The 22,925-nt window shown below is 42.2% G+C and overlaps 2 protein-coding genes across 8 annotated transcripts in view; both read right to left on the reverse strand.

The window, feature by feature from the left end:
• Positions 1 to 16: 16 nt before the first annotated feature.
• On the reverse strand, positions 17 to 21,296 carry LOC139559493 (ATP-dependent RNA helicase A protein-like). 2 transcript variants are annotated; one of them, XM_071375538.1, is made up of 28 exons: positions 21,002 to 21,296; positions 20,360 to 20,487; positions 20,120 to 20,260; positions 15,087 to 15,210; positions 14,820 to 14,980; positions 14,513 to 14,661; positions 13,130 to 13,176; positions 12,787 to 12,923; positions 12,521 to 12,610; positions 12,217 to 12,378; positions 11,965 to 12,042; positions 8,600 to 8,791; positions 8,225 to 8,366; positions 7,985 to 8,067; positions 7,631 to 7,787; positions 7,425 to 7,522; positions 7,099 to 7,312; positions 6,818 to 6,912; positions 6,651 to 6,724; positions 6,383 to 6,535; positions 3,681 to 3,841; positions 3,451 to 3,562; positions 3,141 to 3,302; positions 2,540 to 2,667; positions 1,572 to 1,801; positions 1,275 to 1,390; positions 934 to 1,134; positions 17 to 598 (listed from the first exon to the last, which is right to left on the reverse strand). In XM_071375538.1, exons 1-28 carry the CDS (start codon positions 21,117 to 21,119, stop codon positions 325 to 327), a joined length of 3,927 nt encoding a protein of 1,308 aa, XP_071231639.1. In that variant the 5' UTR covers positions 21,120 to 21,296; the 3' UTR covers positions 17 to 324. The 2 variants fall into 2 exon arrangements, with proteins under 2 accessions (XP_071231639.1, XP_071231640.1); XM_071375539.1 differs by having other exon boundaries at positions 21,056 to 21,142.
• A 597-nt stretch (positions 21,297 to 21,893) lies between these two features.
• Positions 21,894 to 22,925, reverse strand: part of LOC139559752 (ras GTPase-activating protein nGAP-like) — a 100,054-nt gene continuing 99,022 nt past the window's right edge. For all 6 annotated transcript variants that reach the window (XM_071376072.1, XM_071376071.1, XM_071376070.1 and 3 more), the window contains one exon: positions 21,894 to 22,909. In XM_071376072.1, coding sequence (XP_071232173.1) covers positions 22,742 to 22,909 — 168 coding nt within the window. In that variant the 3' untranslated portion in view covers positions 21,894 to 22,741. The remainder of the gene's footprint in view (positions 22,910 to 22,925) is intronic.

Here is a 22,925-nt window from a genome sequence, read left to right on the forward strand (position 1 = left end):
TGCTAAGGAAATCTGGCAGTGTTGGAAAAAATGTATTTTATTGAATTTTTTACTTAGTAATGACAGGAAACATACTTGAGTTGTATATCACTGACAAAATTAGGCTCATGACATGAAATACTTTTGGAAATTTCCATTAACCAAACTCCAACAAATTACTATTTGTTTTTTGATGCTTAATACCAGGAGATAACCTTGATTTCAGGGAGGGTCACAAAAGGCAAAACTAAAATATCCTTACATAGACCCACTTCTAACATAACACTCTAACGTCATATTATGAATTGTAATGAACAACATCTAAAAAGCTAACCTTCAAATGCCCTAATATCCCTGGCCCCCTCTGTATTCACCACCCCTGTTCCCGCCTCCATAACTACCACCACCCCTGTTCCCGCCTCCATAACCACCCCCACCCCTGTTCCCACCTCCATAACCACCACCACCTCTGTAACCTCCGCCCCTGTATCCGCCGCCGCCCTGGTATCCTCCACCGCCCTGGTATCCTCCACCGCCTCTGTAACCTCCTCCCCTGTATCCTCCACCGCCTCCTCCGTCAAACCTGCCCATCTTGGGAGGACGTGGACCATCTCCAAAACTGATAAGCACAAGACATGTAAACCAGCTGTATTTGGTATTCAAAACACAATGCTGTCCTATTACCCAGTGGTGTGGATTACTGTGCACAAATGTTGATAATCTACACAGAATAAACTAATCCATTATTACCACTACATGGCTTCACTACTACAAGTATGTAAGGTATGTCATGTTTGTTGATGTTCAGCAAACTATGGCTTCCAGGGCCCTGGTCAAAAGCAGCGCACTATGTAGGGAATAGGGTGCCATTTGGGATGTATCCTAAATGTTCCTACCCCCCCCCCCCCCCCCCACCCCCCAGAGCGGAGATGTCTAATCACATGTTTATCTTACCGTTTATTGTTGACCATGAGGTTAAGCCCAGCTGCGGAGGGCTTGGAGATTTGACGGATGATGTTGAGCATGCGCTCGTTTGTGGGATCCAGCTGTTTGATGTACTCAGGGTCTTTGGTGACTTCCACAACAAGTGCCTCCATTCCAGCCCTCAAAGCAGCTATGCAGCCAGCCACATTATGCGGTATCTTCAGTTTGATCCTGTGAATACAAACAGTGGCTTGATCTCATGATTTTCATGCTCAATCTAACCCCCTTTTTAGTAGCGTAGGTATATAGGCAGAAAAAAACCCATACATTTCTACTATTGCACCACTTTAAAAGATAGTAGCTACACTCACCAATCATCCAGTTCAACGATTTCCCCGTTTGATGTGATTTTCTTGGAGGCAAACAAGATCAGCTGGAGTGGGCTGACTAGTGTCATTCCTTTGGCTGAGATGGCTCGAGTCCGGATCTGGTGGAAATAAAAAAATAATACATTTGGTTGCTTGCAGCTTGTACACCAATTTGATAATGATTTTTATATCTGAACATTGACCCTTTTAGCTCACAACAAGAAAAAAAGGGTATACAACCTACGATACACCAGTACATTCATATTATGTAGTTATTGACCTCTAAATTTGAGATCCTACCTTTTCGCTAAAGACGAAGAACGGTGATGGGTAGGTCATGTCCTGGCTGCTGAAGGGGCAGTTGACAGAGCATTTGTGGATGAGGGCATTGCGCCCCTCAGTGGTGAGAATCTTCCTCTTCTCCTTGTGGTAGCACACGTTGGGATAGGAGCCGTATGTCAGGAGAGAGATGACCACGTCAAGGTTGTTGTCGGGTCCAACGTTATTGAACATCTGTGTCATTAAGCACTCTAATGAAAACACCAAAAACATTTTTAAACAATTTCAGGCGTGATTGTATATTATGCCAACACTGCAATACTATTGGGTTGTTCACATGGAGCGCGTCTCAAATGGCACCCTATTCCAGTGGTGGAAAAAGTACCCAATTGTCATAGAAAACAACTCAAGTAAAAGTCACACAGTAAAATACTACTTGAGTAAAAGTATTTGGTTTTAAATATACTTAAGTATCAAAAGTAAAATGCAATTGCTAAAATATACACTTAAGTATCAAAAGCATTGTATAAATAATTTAAAATTCCGTATATTAAGCAAACAAGTCGGCACAACTTGGATAGCCAGGGGCACACTCCAACACTCAGACATAATTTACAAACAAAGCATGTGTTTTTATTGAGTCCCCCCGATCAGAGGCAGTAGAGATGTTCTCTTAAGTGCGTGAATTGGGCCAGTTTCCTGTCTTACTAAGCATTCAAACTATAACAAGTATTTTTGGGTGTCAGGGTAACAGATTGGAGTAAAAAGCACTATATTTTCTTAAGGAAGTAGTGGAGGAAAATTATTCAAAAATATAAATACAGATACCCCAAAAAGTACAGATACCCCAAAAAACTACTTAAGTAGCACTTTAAAATATTTTTACTTCAGTACTTTACACCACTGCCCTATTCCCAATAATGTGCACTACTTTTGATATAGGGATATAGGGGAAATGGTGTCATTTGAGATGCAGCAAAAAAAATTACCCTCAGGGAAGCCAGAGTTGATGAGGATCTCCTTCAGCTGCACTTTGGCCTCCCAGGTCATCCTCAGTGTGGACATGTTGAGCCTCTTGTGTTCACAGAATCTGGACTCTGCATCCTCACCTCCCATTCTACAATAAAAAAAGACAAGTTAACAAGCCGTCACAACCTTCATTTGCCAGGTAGTGAGAAGGAACAGGATTGTATTCCCCCCCAAAAATGGGTCATTCAGCTGACACGTCTTCCTACTGCAATGAATGGCATTACAGTGTTCTGTCTGCAATCGTATCAGACACAATTATCAGTGGCATCTGTTTAATTGTAATCCATGAGAGAGGATTGTTTGTTTTTAATTATTATATATATTTTTGTAACCTTCATTTAACTAGGCAAGTCAGTTATGTTTTTTTTTTTAAATGTTCAATTATGGCCTAGGAACAGTGGGTTCACTGCCTTGTTCAGGGGCAGAATGACAGATTTTTACCTTGTCAGCTCAGGGATTCGATCTTGCAACCGTTCGGTTACTGGCCCAACGCTTTAACCACTTGGCTACCTGCTGCCCATAGATGTACATGTTGCATGTTTCTATGAAGCCTGGACTCACCTCACATCGTCCCAAGCCTGGAAGACTGACAGAAGGGCCACGTGGTCTGAGAAGCGGGTGCCAGCAAAGTTGCGGTGCACATAGCCCAAGCGCTTGCCATCATTGATGAAGGGCTCTGGGAAGCAGGAGGCTGCTGAGATCGTGCACACCGCATCTCCAACACTAGAAAGCAGAGCAAAGAAAGCACCATTTCTAGTTGGAAATATGAAACTGTGTATAGAGATGAGTCAATATGGAACAGTATCTTAAGGATAGTAATTTAGGGAAGGACTTTACAAAATGCATGCATGATTTCTGATGCAGCACTCACTTGAATATGCAGCCCATAATCATCATCTTCCCCAGACGCGGCTCGATTGGAAGCTTTGCAAGGATCCGACCAAGCGGAGTCAACTCGTCGTTTGTGTCCAATGCATCCAGTTCTAGTGAAATATATCAAGGAATTGTAAATGCCAACCCTATTTAAGGTGGTTGGTAATGTTTACTAGAACACTAGAGGACAAAACAAATCTGTTAAGGTCAAAGCTAAAAACGTCTAACCTCTCAGTGTGTGTTCTGCCTCTATAACCGCGTCCAGGGGAGGGGGCTCGATGGCCTTGGAAAGGAAATGGCCAATGGCTCCTAGTCTCAGCAGCTTGATGCTCAGGGCTACCTCGTGGAGAGGAGTACGGAATATCTCAGGGGTCATATGGGTCTCCAGTCTGGGATGAAGAAAAGGGTAGAAACAGAAGCACACATTCATCACTTGTGGAATTCAAACCAAACTCAGTTTTGACATAAAAGGGTAAGAGTGAAAAAACAGAGTTTATATTCATATAGCATCTCAGAATAGTGGTGTTGATCTAAGACCAGTTTTGCCTTTTGTATCATAATTCATAAAATTACACGGACACAGGGACCTGATCCGAGATCAGCACTCAGCTTTTTGAATATGGGTTCAGAAGTTTGGCATCTCTTCAACGCTAATGAGGGCTGAGTTCAGGGCCCAGTTGCATTAAACATCTTTAGTTAATTTCCCCCTTAAATTAAGTGACAAAGTTCAATCTAGAATACTAATTGAAACAAACCACCACACCACCTGTGTTTTGGTAAAAAGCTGAGGGATGGGCCTGGAGAAATGTAAGCACACTCAAATTCATGGACATTATAGTTTTAACCATGTTTTGAGGCTATACAGTTTGGGTGACCACATGTCCCGAATTGTGCGGTAGAGTCCCACATTTGGCTGATTGTACCGCAACGAAACAATTATGTTCTGCATTTTCAAAAAAATTCAAAACACAAGTAATTTAAAAACAAAAGGTACATATGTGCCGTACTTCAGTCAGACATTCCGAGCTGTTTCTTGCAGTCCTGTTGTGCTTATGTAAAGACATAGTGCCTTCGGAAAGTATTCAGACCCCTTGACTTTTTCCACATTTTGTTACGTTTCAGCCTTATTCTAAAATTGATTAAATAAAAACATTTCCTCATCAATCTACTCACAATACAGCATAATGACAAAGCGAAAACAGGTTCATAGATATTGTTGCTAATATATATATATTTTTTTTTAGGAAATACCTAAAGTACCTAAGTATTCAGACCCTTTGCTATGAGACTCAAAATTGAGCTCTGGTGCATCCTGTTTCCATTGATCATCCTTGAGGTGTTTCTGTGGTAAATTCAATTGATTGGACATGATTTGGAAAGGCACACACCTGTCTAAGGTCCCACAGTTGACAATGCATGTCAGATAAAAACCAAGCCAAGGGGTCGAAGGAATTGACCATAGATCTCAGAGACATGATTGTGTTGAGGCATAGATCTGAAGGGTACAAAAAAATGTCTGCAGTTTTGAAGGTCCAAGAACACAGTGGCCTCCATCATTCTTAAATGAAAAAAGTTTAGAACCACCAAGACACCTCCTACGGCTGGCCGCCGGGCCAAACTGAGCAATCGGGGAAGAAGGGCCTTTGTCAGGGAGGTGACCAAGAATGGTCACTATGACAGAGCTCTAAAGTTCCTCTGTGGAGATGGGAGAACCTTCCAGAAGGACAACCATCTCTGCAGCTCTCCACCAATCAGGCCTTTATGGTAGAGTGCCCAGACGGAAGCCACTCCTCAGTAAAAGGCACATGACAGCCCGCTTGGAGCTTGCCAAAAGGCACCTAAAGACTGTCAGACCATGAGAAACAAGATTCTCTGGTCTGAAGAAACCAAGATTGAACTCTTTGGCCAGAATGCCAAGCGTCATGTCTGGTGGAAACCTGGCACCATCCCTACGGTGAAGCATGGTGGTGGCAGCATCATGCTGTGATGTTTTTCAGTGGCAGGGCCTGGGAGACTAGTCAGGAACGAGGGAAAGATGAACAGAGCAAAGTACAGAGAGATCCTTGATGAAAACCTGCACCAGAGCGCTCAGGACCTCTGGGACGACTGGGACGAAGGTTCACCTTTCAACAGGACAATGACCCTAAGCACAAAGCCAAGACAATGCAGGAGTGGCTTCGGGACAAGTGTCTGAATGTCCTTGACCAGACTTGAACCCGATCAAACATCTCTGGAGAGACCTGAAAATAGCTGTGCGGCGTCACTCCCTATCCAACCTGACAGAGCTTGAGAGGATCTGCTGAGAAGAATGAGAGAAACTACTCAAATACAAAAATCAAATACAGGTGTGCCAAGCTTGTAGCTTTATAACCAAGAAGACTCAAGCAAACACACATAGAAAAGCGAGTTATAGATTTGTCATTCTCATTGAAAGCAAGTTTAAGAAGCGGTAGATATGTTCTATGTGAAATATTTCTATGTTTCCCGTTTTGAAGGCTTGTTCTTGCGTCTTTTACTTTTGGCTTTGTACACCAGCTTCAAACAGCTGAAAATACAATATCTTTGGTTATAGAGACACCTGAAACCCCACCTCTTTAAGGAATACCTAGGATAGGATAAAGTAATCCTTCTAACCCCCCCCCCCCCCTTAAAAGAGTTAGATGCACTATTGTAAAGTGGTTGTTCCACTGGATATCATAAGGTGAATGCACCAATTTGTAAGTCGCTCTGGATAAGAGCGTCTGCTAAATGACTTAAATGTTAAATAGAAAATATATTTCACAGAGGTTTAAGACAATGATTCTCTACACTGGTTTTGTCACTGACTGAAATTAGGCTAAATATTAGAATTTTAACAACCAGGAAATGGCAGAGCGATTTCTTTATATTGCACCTTTAAGATTTTTATGCAACGGGGCCCAAAGACTTACTTGTCGAAGCGTGCTCTGCTACACAGATGAAAGCAGAAGCCAGCCCGGACGCGGCCGGCGCGACCCTTTCTCTGCTCCAGGTTGGTCTTGGAGCCCCAGACCGTGGCGTAGTTGGTCATGTTGTTGTGAGACGTGAACAGTTTCACTTTCTGCCTTAGAGAAAACACAAAATAATTGGTGGACATTAGTAGTTACATTAATTATCATTGCATGGGAGTGTAACTAAAACAGATAATTTAAAGTACAGTATATCAAGTGAGAAACTTACTTGCAAGAGTCGATGACATATACTACATCATTGATGGTAATACTGGTCTCTGCAATGTTTGTTGACAAGATCACCTGAAAAGGATAAAATATAAATAACAAAAATAACGATAACAGATAAATCATTAAAACTTTACAGGAAAAACCTTAAGACCATGCCTGACTGACCTTGGTGATGTTTTCAGGCACAGGCTCAAATACCCTCCTCTGCTCCTCTCTGGGGATCTGAGAGTGGAGAGGCAGAATCAGGTACCGTTGACGCCCTGGGTGAAACAAAATTAACAACAAGTCAATTTACTGGTGTCATTACAATCAACAGCATTTCTATGGCAGAAACTTGGGTGATTTGGGACTAAAATGAAAACAATGCATTTGTTGACATCAATCCAAATACTTTGACCAGCAGTTTTTCTACGGGAGAACCAGTGATTAGTATTGAGACCACACACCAAAGTGTGGGTTCATCTCCAGGTGTTTCTGCATGGAGTAGATGAGGTTCCAGCCGGGCAGGAAGATAAGCACGGCCCCGGCCACCTGGAGGGTCTCGATGTACTTCAGCAGGGCCTCCACCAGCTCAAAGGGAGTCTCCTTCTCATTCATCTGGGCCATGGAGCGCTTAGTCTCTGGGGTGTACTCTGGCCCACATATCACATTACAGTTGGCCTGTGACAAACAAGAGGAAGAAACATACACATAGAACACACTTCCGTAGAACAAACAGTGGTTAAATTAAATGGTTCTCTGTGCGTATGACCGACAAAGTACTATCCCATACCTCTTCATCTCCTCCTTCCTCATCTTTGTCCTTCCTCTTTCTATCACTCGGAGGTGGAATGAAATGTGTCATCTGAATGCAATCTTCCAAAAAGTACTCTGGAAAAGATACAACCCATGGCTATCCATTACAAACCCATAAACTGAACGATATGAAGGTTAGATGATTTAAGAAAGTTTGCGAGCTCCATTTGACTGAGCTCTTACCTTGTACTGGGAATGTGCGACCAAACACCTCGATGACAGGGCAGTTGAAGAAGTACTCTCTGAACATGGTGGTGTCGATGGTGGCAGACATGAGGATGATGCGGACCTCTGGGTAGGTCTGGACCACGTCCCTCAGCACCACCATGAGGAAGTCAGTCTGGGAAGAGCAAAAAGTAAACATTACTTACTTTAGTACCGAGGGCTGATTTCCCAGACACAGATTAAGCCTAGTCCTGGACTACAAACCATTCTCAATTGAGACTCTCCATTGAGAGTACTTTTTAGTCCAGAACTAGGCTCAATCTGTACCCCTAAGGATTACAATTTGTTGGGGGGGTCGTCAGATATACGTACATTGATGTCTCTCTCGTGGATTTCATCCACAATCACATGGCTGATCCCGCGAATACCTGCTTCCAGCTTCCGCAGTAACACACCTGGAAATAGAGAAATACACCAAATTATGCTATATAGTATTCATATAATTGCATGTGTCTTCTGCTATTCTTAACCCGAGCTATTCTGAACACCAGTTGTATTAGCTACATAAAACACCTAAAGTATGAATAACAAATGAAAATAAGAGACCCTTACCAACAGTGCAGAACATGATGCTGGCATGGGGTCGTGGGAGGATGGATTCAAAGCGGACGCTGTACCCACAGCTCTTACCGACATCCTCTCCTCTCTCGTAGGAAACACGCTCTGCCACAGACACTGCACTGATACGCCGGGGCTGACAAAGAAGGGAAGGGGTTACTGTGAAATAGCAGTCATTCAGATATCTGCACTTTAATATTTTATTTATCTTGTATGTAACAGTCCATGTCCTAGACCTGTGTTTGTCTGTAATGTCTTAATGTTTACACAATGCCACAAACAACATTTCCCAATTGGACAACAAAGGCATTATCCCATCACAAGCAAGGAACATATTCAAATACATGAATGTTTAATTTCAAGTCTTACCTGGGTTACAATAATGTTACACTCGGACGCCCTCCCACTCTTGATGAACTGATCCAGGATGTACTGAGGAACCTGGGTGGTTTTGCCACAGCCGGTCGCCCCTCGAATGATCACCACTGAGCTGCCCTGAACGGCAGTCATTATCTCCTCCTCAAATTTCTTCACTGGAAGCCCGTCTCGCTCCCCAATGACCTAGGAGACGTTTTTTGCATGTCAGTCAGACATAACACAGTCCCATGCAAAATTCTGATATTTTGCATAGCAATATACAATGACTGTCCAATTTGTCACAAAAATGTGCCGATGTGGGTAAAGGTTTGTTGATCTGTGGCTTGATTGAACCATATGGGGAAAATGTTGAAATTGTGAGCCCTCTTTTTGTACTGCGGTGGTGGGTCAGTTTTATGTGATAATATTGCGATGATATGACTGTTTTGTGGAAAAAGTGTGGTGAATGGTCAAATTTGCAAGCTCTCGCATAATATGCGGGGAACAGTTGATTTGGCACAAAAACATGTGATCACAGAAACCAGGAATCCGGGAGGGACTGATAACAGGACATAATTTAACACTAACTCAAGATAATTGAGTGATTCCTCACAAAACCAGACCAAAAAATTCCAAAATGTTTCTGATTTGATCCATAGAATGGTCATTTGAAGGAAGGATTGTTTACATATATTTTAGAATTGATCTAAAAGCATATTAATACATTATTAATTGAAGTTGGAATATTTGTGACATTTTGGCCTTGCACAGGCCGCCTCCATTAAGACTATTGGCATATCAAAGTACCAGAGCAGGATCTCTGATAGTTTTAATGTTATGGCCAATTGTATACAGAGAAACTGGCATAGTAGGCAATGCAACCAATCACACCCCTCATATTACTTGTATCAGTCTACATCCTGCATATCACCAGCAAAGGGTGAACATTTTGAATCCATTTTCACATTCACTTTGTTTACTAATTGGATCATAACTCTAAAAGTATCAGAGATCCCACCCTGGAACTTTGATATGCCAGTAGAATATAGTATGCTCAAGAATATATTGAACAATTAGCCCAATCAGAAATGGTATATTTTCAATATTCATGTTTTACTTTTCAATATTCATAAATTAAAGCTGCAATAGGTACAGTGCATTCGGAAAGTATTCAGACCCCTTACTTGTTCCACATTTTGCTAGGTTACAGCCTTATTCTAAAAATGATTACATTGCTTTTTCCTGTCATCATACCCCATAATGACAAAGCAAAATTAGGTTTAGACATTTTTGCTAATTTATATATTTAAAAGAAATTATAAAAGAAATCACATTTACATAAGTATTTAGACCATTTACTCAGCACTTTGTTGAAGCACCTTTGGCAACGATAACAACCTCAAATCTTCTTGGGTATGACGTTACAAGCTTGGCACATCTGTATTTGGGGAGTTTCTCCCCTTCCCTGCAGATCCTCTCAAGCTCTGTCAGGTTGGATGGGGAGCGTTGCTGCACAGCTATTTTCAGGTCTCTCCAGAGATGTTAGATTGGGTTCAAGTCCGGGCTCTGGCCGGGCCACTCAAGGAAATTCAGACTCTTGTCCCGAAGCCACTCCTGCATTGTCTTGGCTGTGTGCTTAGGGTCGTTGCCCTTTTGGAAGGTGAGCCTTCGTCCCAGTCGGAGGTCCTGAGCGCTCTGGTGCAGGTTTTCATCAAGGATCTCTCTGTACTTTGCTCCGTTCATCTTTCCCTCGTTCCTGACTAGTCTCCCAGTCCCAGGCCGCTAAAATAAATCCCCACAACATGATGCTGCCACCACCATGCTTCACCATAGGGAAGGTGCCATGTTCCCTCCAGACGTGACGCTTGGCATTCAAGCCAAAGAGTTCAATCAGACCAGAGAATCTTGTTTCTCATGGTCTGAGAATCTTCAGGTGCCTTTAGGCAAACTCCAAGTGGGTTTTCATTTGCCTTTTACTGAGGAGTGGCTTCCGTCTGGCCACTCTACAATAAAGGTCTGATTGGTGTAGTGCTGCAGGAATGGTTGTCCTTCTGGAAGGTTCTCCCATCTCCACAGAGGAACTCTGTCAGAGTGACCATCAGGTTCTTGGTCACCTCCCTTACCAAGGCCCTTCTCCCCTGACTACTCAGTTTGGCCGGGTGACCAGCTCTAGGAAGAGTCTTGGTGGTTACAAACTTCTTCCATTTAAGAATGGAGGCTACTGTGTTCCTGGGGACATTCAATGCTAGCCAATGTTTTTGTACCCTTCCCCAGATCTGTGCCTTGACACAATCGTGTCTCGGAGCTCTACGGACAATTCCTTCGACCTCATGGCTTGGTTTTTGCTCTGACATGCACTGTCAACTGTGGGACCTTCTATTGATAGGTGTGTGCCTTTTCAAATCATGTCCAATCAATTGAATTTACCACAGGTGACACCAATCAAGTTGTAGAAACATTGAGGATGATCAATGACAACAGGATGCACCTGAGCTCAATTTTGAGTCTCATAGCAAAGGGTCCGAATACTTATGTAAATAAGGTATAGTTTTTATGTAAACATTTCTAAAAACCTGTTTTCGCTTTGTCATTACGGGGTATTGTGTGTAGATTGCTAAGGATTTTTATTGATTTAATTCATTTTAGAATAAGGCTGTAACGTAACAAAATGTGGGAAGAGTAAAGGGGTCTGAATACTTACCTTTTTGGGCGACCCGACCAAATTCATATAGATATGTGCGTTGTGGATCTGTAATTCTGGTTGAAAGCCAATCTAAGAAGCGGGTGATCTGTTCTATGTTCGCTCTCTCCCATTCATAAGTTCAGTTTTTGCATCTTTTTCTTTCGATTTTGTACACCAGCTTCAAACAAGCCAAAAATACAATATTTTTGGTTATTGAAAAGACATTTCTCCGGTTTAGATGGTACAATGATTCTCTACAATATATTGCTTGTTTTGTCACAAACTGAAATTGCGCAAACTATTAGCATTTTAGCAACCAGGAAATGGCAGAGCGATTTCGACATATTGCACATTTAAATGCAAATTGTTTTTTGTAAATCTAAATACTAATATTACAGGGCAAGCGGTAAAGCTTCATATGACACCAATTTTTGCTTTGTAGCACCTACATATATGAAACATTATGGAGTCTTAAAGGAGGCCTGGGTACAGACAAAATGTACAAATATTCCAAATTCAATTCATTATTTCTCAATTATGCTTTAAGATACAAATATCAAATACGTGTCAACAACTCTACTTCCAAAGAGCCATTCTAAGGATAAAATGTGAAAATCCTCCAAAACAGGGTGTGTCAATGTCCCGTTTTCATTAGGAATAACTCAATCGCAGTTAAGTGAGGGCAACAACATACCTTCTGTAGGCTTTGATCTTGTTCCAATTGATAAGTCAGCTCATGGTGGAGGTCAGTGCTGATTTGCTCTGGGGTGCACTACGGGGATACGTAAATTATACTTTTAGATAGGATGGACGGCCTACCATGACAAAATAGACTGCTTTAGTTTTGAGAAAGGTCAGATTATGAAGAGAATAACAGTAGAAAACACAGATATGTTGTTGCATTTCTTTTAGTAAATGTACAGCTAGAAACAAGTCTTTGACTCACAAATGCTAGTGGTCCATCGTCAATATTGCTGCTGGTCCAGGGGTTCCAGTTGACTTGCGGAGGGGACCAGGGCACCACCCCGGCCATGCTCTGTTTCTGGGAGGGCTCAAACACAGCCATCTTCCCTTGGACCAAAGACACTGGAGTACTTGGATCAGGTGGCTGGGGACAGGAAAAAGGTTTTACTCATAATCCTCATATTAAATCACATAAAGTACTTTTCTTTGCTTTTCTGTGTAACAGGACAGATACTAATTGAAACTGTATAAAGGTTAATAAATGTCATCATATAAATTAGACTTACTGGAGGTGGAATTGCAACACCCAGTTCTTGGGCCATACTCTGCAGCTGATGTTGCAGATCATCCACCACATTCACCTCAAAAGCTTCCAACTGTGAAGACACCAAGGTTCAACTGTAAGTTAAAAAGGCTTGCTGCATACTTAGTTCTAACCGTGAGACATATAAAATAAGGTGAACAAACAAAACATACAACATTAAGACCATGTCATTAATAAAGCAATGTAATAACTCCAAATATTTTATCAGCAGTAAAACACGTTACTTACAATTTCCCCCTCTTTCTTCTTAGTGACACCAGAATAAGGCTCAATGACACCCAGATGGTAAAGTTGACGGACAATAGACAGCGCAGAGGACTGGGCCGCAAGCTTCTTGTTAGAGCCATGCTCACGGGCAATTATCTCTACAAAACAAATGAAAATGTATTTCTTATTCTGAAGTCACATATTTGTTGTATCCAGAAAGCTACTAAACTAGGTTGTCAGTGTTCACATTATCTCCTGAATTTGGAAAAATCTAATATTTCTGACTCAGGTTCAAAAACGTAAACAAAGCATTTTACATCTGATAGACAATTCAGTTTGCATTCAATGAAAAGTTTGTACTTACTTCTACCAAGCTGTCTTACAAATAACTGCATCTCAGCAATAAAGCTCCTGAAGTAGAAGCAAAAAAACACTATCATCCATAATGTTACTAAGCCTAATTCACTTTATGAAAAATCTGAATAATGTGTAACTCGTGTTTTTACAGTAGATAAAACATGTATCAATCATTGGACCAACTGACCTCTGAGCTTGAGAAGCCTATTGTCCAGTCTGATGATAACCCTTGCCCTTGGGGGAGCCAGTATGTTTTTCTGCCAGACTTCAATCAACAATCAACTTTATCACCCCAGCCACTGCCCCATCCCTAGTGGAACAAGTGACACCAGAAATCAAAACCACACAATAATCTGCCCATTCCATCCCCCATTGTGGATGCAACCATATAACAACTTTAGTGCAGCCTAAAGGATGTCACATGTCTTGACAAGGTAGGTTGTGAATTCTGGCATCACATCTCCACTACTATTCACATTCAGAATTACTGACCGAGTCCAGGTAAATTAAAATAGGATCAATATTGTACTAGTAAGGTATTGGTTGAGGTCAGAGATCATATAATTAATTATGGGATTATAGGATCTCTATGGTTGAGGTATAAATAGCTCCAAAATGACTTGAGAAAAGTTAACCGAGATCTCTCAGGTGTTAACCGCACACCCAGGAGGGCTCTGTCTCCATATAAGTCCAGCAGAAAAACATACAGTCCCCATAACTAATGTACAGGTAACTGCCAAAATAAAGGAAACACCAACAAAGTGTCTTAATAGGGCATGGGACCACGAGTCGACAGAACAGCTTCAATGTGCCTTGGCATAAATTCTACAAGCGTAAGGAACTCTATCGGAGGGATGCGATGGTGGAAAATGCCATCTCAGGCAGCGCCCCAGAATCTCAAATAAGTGTTCAATTGGGTTGAGATCCGGTGACCAAGACATACACAAACACCCTTTAAACCTCCTATGCTCCTTTGAGACCCTTCTTCCAAAGTCACTGAGATTGCTTCTTCTTGCCATGGTAGCCAAAATAATGGGCAACTGGGCATTTTTAAAACATGACACTAAGCATGATGGGATGTTAATTGCTTAAGAAATTCAGGAACCACACCTGTGTGGAATTACCTGCTTTCAATATACTTTGTATCCCTCATTTACTCGTGTTCACTTTATTTTGGCAGTTACCTGTATGTCTACAGGCAAGGCAAGGAAGGCTCTTTGGTTTGTCATGGATGCTTTGGAGCAATATTCCTGATAAACGAGTATATAAATGAATCTATGGAAAATCTCCTATTGGAACCAGCCTGGTCGCTGCGTTACCAGAGTTCAGGCTGGTTCCACCAGGCTAACTGATCAACTTCCAGGCCAAAATATTTCCCCATCCTCCTGACCTGTTGTGGTCAGGCCCAACTTGGCTGTATTTGTAATCTGTTTGATTCTTCTCCTTCTGGAAAAACTGGTTCAGACGGGCCTTGGCGTTCTCTAAAGTCCAGTTGCCATGGAGTCCTGCATTCAGATCTACCTCCTCAGACTCCAGAGTCTTGATGGGGAAAATAAACACTTCAAAGGTTCAAATCAGGCATGCGTGAAGACTGAATTACTACAAATGCATTTCTTAGATTAAATATAATTCAGCATAAAGATAGCTAATAGATATGAAACAATGCCTTGTAAAAATAGTGAATTGACAGGTCCTACCGCCTGTGCCTCCTGCTCATCTCTCTTTGAGTAGTAGTCCTTTAGATTGGCCCCACGATCCCACGGAGCATTGCTGTTTGCGCCACCTCCGGAATAATTGCCGCTACCGCCCGAATATCCCAAACCAGTGACACCTGGGACTGGCGCAGAAGGTGCATTCACTGATGCAAAAGTTAAACGAGATGAGTTATGACACCATGGGAATGTAGTTAACAGAACATAGACAGTGTACAGACCTACAAGCATTTGGTGAAGTCAGCCAAGTACCTTGCTCAGCTTTCACAACCAGGTGAGGAGGGATAGGTCCACTTGGAGGAAGACTTCCAAAGCCAACGTTCCCTCCATCACCCCCTCCTCCACAGTCAGGCACACTGAAGTCAGGTCCACTTGCCTATTAACAGGAAAATAATGTTTAATACCGTAATAACATGACCATCACCAAATGTTTAATCTTGGATGATAAAAAGTATGGTTTGTTATCAATAAAATGTAAAAAATGGTGCAGTGTTCAATTTGGTTGCTGGGTGGCAAGGAGATCCCTTGCTCTGGTAAAAACATTGACAACTATGTGCTGTTCAAGGGATTGTTAAATAAATGTTAGAATAATTTGTTAATATCAGCACCTCTTGAGGAGCAGTCAGAATTAGCTAGCTACACATTTCAGACTAATCCTTTTAGCTCGATTAGAGTTATACAGCAAATAACTCCATGCTTTTCATAATCAGTAAACATCAATTGATCATGTTATTTCAGATAAGTGAGAGTCACTTAAATCAAATTTTATTGGTCACATATTTAGCAGATGCTATTGTGGGTGTAGCGAAATGCTTGTGTTCCAAGCTCAAACGGTGCAGTAATATCTAACAATTAACAAAACACACAAATCTAAAGAAAAATAATGGAGTTAAAAATATAAATATTAGAACGAGCAATGTCGGAGTGGCATTGACTAAAATACAGTAGAATAGAATACAGTATATACATACTGGAAATTAGTAAAGCAATATGTAAACATTATTAAAGTGTGTTCCATTATTAAAGTGACCAGTGATTCCATGTCTATGTATATAGGGCAGCTGCCTCTAAGGTGCAGGGTTGAGTAACCAGATAGTAGCCAGCTAGTGATAGCTATTTAACAGTCTGATGGCCTTGAGATAGCTGTTTTTCAGTCTTTCAGTCCCAGCTTTGATGCACTTAAACTGACCTTGCCTTATGGATGTTTGTGAGGGTTTTAGGGGCCAAGCTGAATTTCTTCAGCCTCCTGAGGTTGAAGACATGCTGTTGCGCCTTCTTCACCACACTGTCTGTGTGGGTGGACCATTTCAGATCGTCGGTGTTGTGTACACCGAGGAACTTGAAGCTTTTCACCTTCTCCACTGCGGCACCGTCAATGTGGATAGGGGCGTGCTCGCTCTGCTGTTTCCTGAAGTCTACGATCAGCTCCTTCATTTTGTTGACGTTGAGGAAGAGGTTATTTTCCTGGCACCACACCGCCAGGGCGCTCACCCCCTCCCTGTAGGCTGTCTCGTCATTGTTGGTAATCAGGACTACAACTGTTGTGTCGTCAGCAAACGTGGTTGAGTTGGAGGCATACGTGGCCACGTAGTCATGGGTGAACAGGGAGTACAGGAGGGGCTGAGCACACACCCTTGTGTTGAGGATCAGCAAAGTGGAGGTGTTGTTTCCTACCTTCCCACCTGGGGGCAGCCCATCAGGAAGTCCAGGACCCAGTTGCACAGGGCAGGGTTCAGACTCAGGGCCCTGAGCTTAATCATGAGCTTGGAGGGTACTATGGCATTGAAGGCTGAGCTATAGTCAATTAACAGCATTCTTACACAGGTATTCCTCTTGTCCAGATGGGATAGGGCAGTGCGATTGCATCGTCTGTGGATCTATTGGGGCGGTATGCAAACTGAAGTGGGTCTAGGGTGTCAGGTAAGGTGGAGGTGATATGATCCTTAAGTAGCCTGTCAAAGCACTTCATGATGACAGAAGTGAGTGATACAGGGTGATTGTCATTTAGTTCAGTTACCTTTGCTTTCTTGGATACATGAACAATGGTGGACATCTTGAAGCAAGTGGGGACAGCAGACTGGGATAGGGAGAGATTGCTGCGCATGCTCTGAGGACGCGGCTAGGGATGCCGTCTAGGCCGGCAGCCTTACGAGGGTTAACACATTTAAATGTCTTACTAACGTAGGTCACGGAGAACGAGAGCCCATAGACCTCGGGAGCTGCGTTAGCGGCCCTGTGTAATCCTAAAAGCGGGCAAAGGTGTTTAGCTTGTCCGGGAGCAAGACGCCGGTGTCTGCGAAGTGGCTGGTTTTCCCTTTGTAATCAGTGATTGTCTGTAGACCCTCTCACATACGTCTTGGGTCTGAGCTGTTGAATTGCACTTTGAATCTGTACTGACATTTTGCCTGTTTGATTGCCTTATGGATGTAATAACTACACTGTTTCTATTCTGCCATATTTGCGGTTAAATGCGGTGGTTCGTGCTTTCAGTTTTGCGCGAATGCTGCCACCTATCCACCGTTTCGGATTTGGGTAGGTTTTAATAGTCACAACATCCGCTATACACTTCCTGATGAACTCAGACACCGTGTCCGTGTATACGTCAATGTTATTCTCAGAAGCTACCAGGAACATATGCCAGTCCACATGATCATAATCTTGAAGCATGGATCCCGATTGGTCAGACCAGCGTTGAATAGTCTGTAGCACGGGTACTTCCAGTTTTGAGTTTCTGCCTATATATAGGAAGGGATGAGCAAAATGGAGTCATGATCAGATTTGCAGAAGGGAGGGGCATGTAGGCATTCCGGAAGTTGGAGTAGGAGTGGTCGAGAGTTTTAGCAGCGCGAGTAATACAGTCAATGTGTTGGTAGAACTTCCGTAGCGTTTTGTTCCGTAGCGTTAGCTTTGTTAAAATCACCAGCTACAATAAATGCGGCCTTAGGATATGTGGTTTCCAATTTGCACAAAGTCCAGTGTAGTTCCTTGAGGGACGTCGTGGGATCGGCTTTGGGGGGAATATACACGGCTGTGACTATAACCGAAGAGAATTCTCTTGGGAGGTAATACGGTCGGGATTTGATTGAGTTATTCCAGGTCGGGTGAACAAAAGGACTTGAGTTTCTGTATGATTCCAGAGTTTCTGTACCACCGGCCGTGATTGGGAGTCCCATAGGGCGGCGCACAATTGGCCCAGCGTTGTCCAGGTTTGGCAGGGGTAGGCCGTCATTGTAAATAACAATTTGTTCTTAACTGACTTGACTAATTAAATAAAGGTTAAATAAATAAATTTCTGTCTGCGCGATGTATTGAGAACCCAGCTGGCTGTAAGGACGGGGACAGTATATCAGGAGAGCCATGATTCCATGAAACAGAGTATATTACAGTCCCCGATGTCTCTCTGGAATGAGATCCTCGCCCTGAACTTGTCTACTTTATTGTCCAGAGACTGAACATTAGTGAGTAATATACTTGGAAGCGGTGGATGCTGCCTTCGGAGCTGGACTAGAAATAAACTCAGAATATCTCTTCTCCACCGGTGGCGTCTTGGAGCAGCCTCTGGGATAAGTTAAATTGCCTTGGGGGGTACGATCAAAGGATCCAATTTGGGAAGGTTGTATTCCTGGTCGTAATGCTGGTGAGTTACCGCCGCTCTGATATCCAAAAGTTATTTCCGTCTGTATGTAATAACACACCCAAAAACTTTCTGGGCTAATATGTAAATAACAAAAAACAAAATGCTGCAAAGTTGCGTAGGAGCTAGAAGCAGAGCGCGCCTATCCATTTGGCATGTCGCCAGCTAAGCAAACAACGAGTCAAAGACTAGACTTTTTTGGAAAGAGCTTGACATTGGCAAGTCATCTTCCTGGCAAAGTTGTCAGTCAGACCTCTGTCATCACCACTATAGATGGCAAGCAAATCAAACAATATTTGGATATAACGTTAGCCATTGAGTCCTCTGAAAGTTAGCTGGTTAACTAGCCATATTGACGTGATGTTATTAGCTAGTCAATTTGACGGGGTCCATCAATCATTATAAAACAGGTGGGTCTAATCCTGAATGCTGATTGGTTAAAACCGCATTCCAGCCGGCGTCTATTGAAGAAGTTACCACCGGCTAAATCTATGATGTTAAAAAAGCTACTGTTGTTATTCTGGCTGCACTGTTTGACATGACCCTAAGTTAGCCGCAGTTGGCTAGCTAGCAAGCAAGGGATAAGAACGTTGCCAGCCAGTATGGTAATGGAACATTTAGAACGAATGACTAGGTCGCATCCATAGATACAGCTCAAAAAGACTGAATAACTGGGTTGCATCTCTGGCAACCGAACCGATAGAACGACCAGTCGGGTTCGGTAACAACCCTAGATTTGTGTCGGGACTAAATATTGTGGAAGGATGAAAGAGTATGAATAAATTCATCAAAACAATGTTTTAAATGAAAATATGGCAATCATTATTTGAATATGTAGGTAACCTGTTGTATAAAAGTGAAGCCGGTGCTTGGAGGATATATTGGCATGGTTTTCTAACAACACCCGTGCCAATACATCCTCCAAACACTAGCTTCCCAGGCATTATCACTTAAATGTAGCCTATCATGTCTGTCACTAGCAATCGTGAGTAAACAAATGTTGAAAAGGGGGTAATGTTAGCTAACTTCGCTAAATAGGCTTACGTTGGTTGGAGGAAAAAGTACATTAGTTATACTTACCACTATGTTTAGCCAACCGTACAAAGTTTCTACCGGTAGCTTGCAACGGACACATTATTAGCCAACAGTACAAGAGCAAATGTGCCCTTCTGGTGCTTGACAGGCTGCGCCCACAAAGGACGGGAAATTAACCTAAACCACTCACACTAACTTGTCAGGTATAGTTCACTGTAATTTTATATGACTGAAATATCCAATTAATGGTTGCCAATATTGAGAGATATCGTGAGGCTATGCTCACGTTTCTGAATTATACATGATCAATTGATGTTTACTGATAATGAAAAGTATGTAGTTACTTGCAGTATAACTGATGATATTTAGCACTATGCGCAACTGTTTTGCATGGAATAATCAGAAATGTGTAGTTCTTACTATGCTCTTCAAGAGGCGATGATAATATAACCAAATAGTTCACATTTATTTAATTAACAATCCATAGAAAACGGCAAGTAGTTGTCAATGAATTCAGCGGAGGTGTGGGTCTCCTTGTTCCCCAGCAGCCAAATTAATCGCTCTGCACTGTGACGTTAAATTGATAACCTATTGGGCGAGATTTTTTATAACTGACCCCAAGGGCTGGGACTTCTGCTGCATTCATTTCTCCAACTCGGACAAGATAATTGACAAAGTCTCTAGCAGCATTTGCCTGGGCATCCTTCTTATTGGTTGAGTTTCCCATTCCAGTGTAGTTGAATCCCTCAATACGAACCTTGGAAGAGGAATAACAAATATTGTATATATATATAAAACTACTTCTGTTATTTACCGAATGCTTGCAAATAGACATATTTGAAAGAATTCAACTGACCTCACACAGAAACTTCTGTCGGTTTTTGTTTCCAGCGGCTCGAATGTCATAGCTGGGTGTTAGTTTCTTTTTCCCACACCAAGCATACAGGAAGTTCTTGATGTCCGCCATGGCGGATTTGTATATCTCTGTTGGGATCAGAGATTAATCGACTTTATTCAGAGCAACTGACTTGTATCAATGATTCAATAACTTTGAAAACACCAGAAAAACCAAGCTCAGGATGCTAGCTTAGATAACTAACTAAGAAGGGGAATAATGACCTAGCTGACGAACGTTAACGCAGTGATCTGCTATTGTATTGGCAAGCTAAAGTTACACGAGCGTGGACGCTGGCTAAATGCAATATTTTAGAGGCTTTTACAAGTCCTAACTGGCCGTAATGTTATCTAAAAAGTAATGCACAGTTAGCTAGGTCAGACAAAACAAATAATCTAGATATTCGGCTTGGTTTACGTTAGCTGAAAGATATACAAGCTAACGTTACTAGCTAATTCAGGTAGCTACGTTAGCTAACGTTAGAAGGCAAACGTTAGCTCGTTTAGAAGCTCAATCTTCAGTTCTGTACTAGCCAATGTTGCAATGAAATTATGGCCAGCTAGCTAAATACACTTCACACAACTTTCACTTTGCTTATCTTACCCACTCGACCTCCACCAGATAATTTTTCAAACGAGCCGGCGAGCAAATACAAACCATTCAGACGGCAGACATGATAGCACTGGGGCACGAGTCGGTCAGGCCTGGACTCTGGGCGCATGCGTGGCTAGGACGCACTGGAGCCAAACAGCAAGCGCCCCCTAGCGGTAGGCCGCTATCTAGATCTCCCCAGACACCTGACTCTAGGCCAGTGGTTCCCAACCAGGGGTACTAGGATCCCTGGGTGTACTTAGCCTCTCCACAGCGTGTACTTGAGAAGTTTAATCTGACCATAGACTGACAGTTCCATCACACCGACAGCGTCATTGCATTTTGGTAAACCAGAATTACAATAATTTCCAATGAAAAACAGCATTTGCCATGCAGCATTGCGTTGCAGAGCATTCGGTGTGGTGCATACCTTGGATTTATCGAATGTATGCGTCAAACTGTATGCGTAGCCGGCTTGACAGAAATGGTAGCAGAAGGTGAATGTTGAACATTTGTTGCATACATATCTAGATGCTGCTGCGTACTATTTTGAAAAAGGTTGGGAGCCACTGCTCTAGTCTATGGAAATCCCAGACCTAGAGCAACAGCACACAGTTTATGCTGTAACATTGTTCATGTGGGAGGCAACCCATCTGCCTAGGGAGACTAGGCATAGATCTGCCACTTTCCATCTGTCATTGAGACCCTCTCATCAAGCTTACAAGTATGTTCCTTCCGCATGCCCCATTCTAACTGTGGTTCACTAATTAAGTCACATCTTCCAAAGTAACAACAACCAAATCATCTTTATAAAAGGGGATAATTATGTAACAACTCCACAAAAATGTGCTTTAGCACTGTAGTTGAATTACAACCCATATACAATTAATATAATTGCAAAATATCCACAAAATTATAGGCAGCTTTTATTCTACACAACATTCAACAAGGACAGATATGCAAACATTTACATAAACCAGTTCATATGAGGGGAAGGGGGGACAACACTCTTTTAAACAGTAGTTATTGACATGAAATTGTACAAAGTCATGAGTCTTCTTTTGGGATCTTGAAGGCTTGACAGTAGGCGGTACAGAAATAAATACAATTTGCTATTCTGTGGCAAGGTGGTGGAGCGAGACAACTCATTTTTGAAGATCCAGTTGGCCTTAAGAACCTGAACTCAAAGACCTATGGTTTCAGCTAATAATGGGCAAGCAGCAGTCAATATACTCAAAATCAGCTAATCAAAACCAATTCAACCCCTAGTTTAAGACAACATAAACAGAAGTTAAAAAATATAAAAAAGTAGGGTTTGAATAACAGTGTGCATAAAACTGTTTTTGGTTTATTTTGCCCTTCCACTCCTATTATGACAATATGTTTTTAGAGCTATAATTGCTCACTATGTGCTTTTAGCTATTTATTTAAAACAAACCCACTTTATGATATGTACATCTCAATATATATCTTAGAGAAACTGCATTTGTCTGCATATGGGAATAATAATGTAATTTATAAAACACCAATTAACTATTTTATGACAACAGTTGATCCCCCTGTTTCAGTCTTCAACTGACCCGTCTTTCCAGTATCATCTCTGTACACAACCAGTACAAGATATAAGTTATATACATTAATATCTAGACATTCCTTGTAGATGTATAGTACGTACAGTCAAGAGAGAGACAGGTCCTTGGCCTGTGTGCATGGAGAGAGAGTGTGACCACCATCATGGTGTCTGACTAACAATCAGCAACTGCTGTTTTTAAACTCTCCGTTCTCAGTGATCGACAGTTTTGTGGGGTTGGTTGGCGAGAGGCCGTTGCGCAGATTCTGCATGCTATAGCGCTCCTTCACCTGTGTCAGGGCACTCATCAGCCGAGAGTTGGCTGCATCCAGAGAGCTTATCCTCTTCTCCTAAAGAGAGGAGGGG

This window comes from Salvelinus alpinus, chromosome 30 (assembly GCF_045679555.1).
Source record: "Salvelinus alpinus chromosome 30, SLU_Salpinus.1, whole genome shotgun sequence".
Lineage (NCBI taxonomy): Eukaryota > Metazoa > Chordata > Actinopteri > Salmoniformes > Salmonidae > Salvelinus > Salvelinus alpinus.

Bases quoted from the DNA above. Each gene is read 5' to 3' on its own strand.
- LOC139559493 (XM_071375538.1), bottom strand. From the start codon at position 21,119: ATGCGCCCAGAGTCCAGGCCTGACCGACTCGTGCCCCAGTGCTATCAT. The intron at 14,662-14,819 runs GTAGGACCTGTC...TTCCCCATCAAG, and splicing joins ATGAGCAGGAGGCACAGGCG to ACTCTGGAGTCTGAGGAGGT. The intron at 12,043-12,216 runs GTGAGTCAAAGA...GTATCCCCGTAG, and splicing joins ACGATGGACCACTAGCATTT to TGCACCCCAGAGCAAATCAG.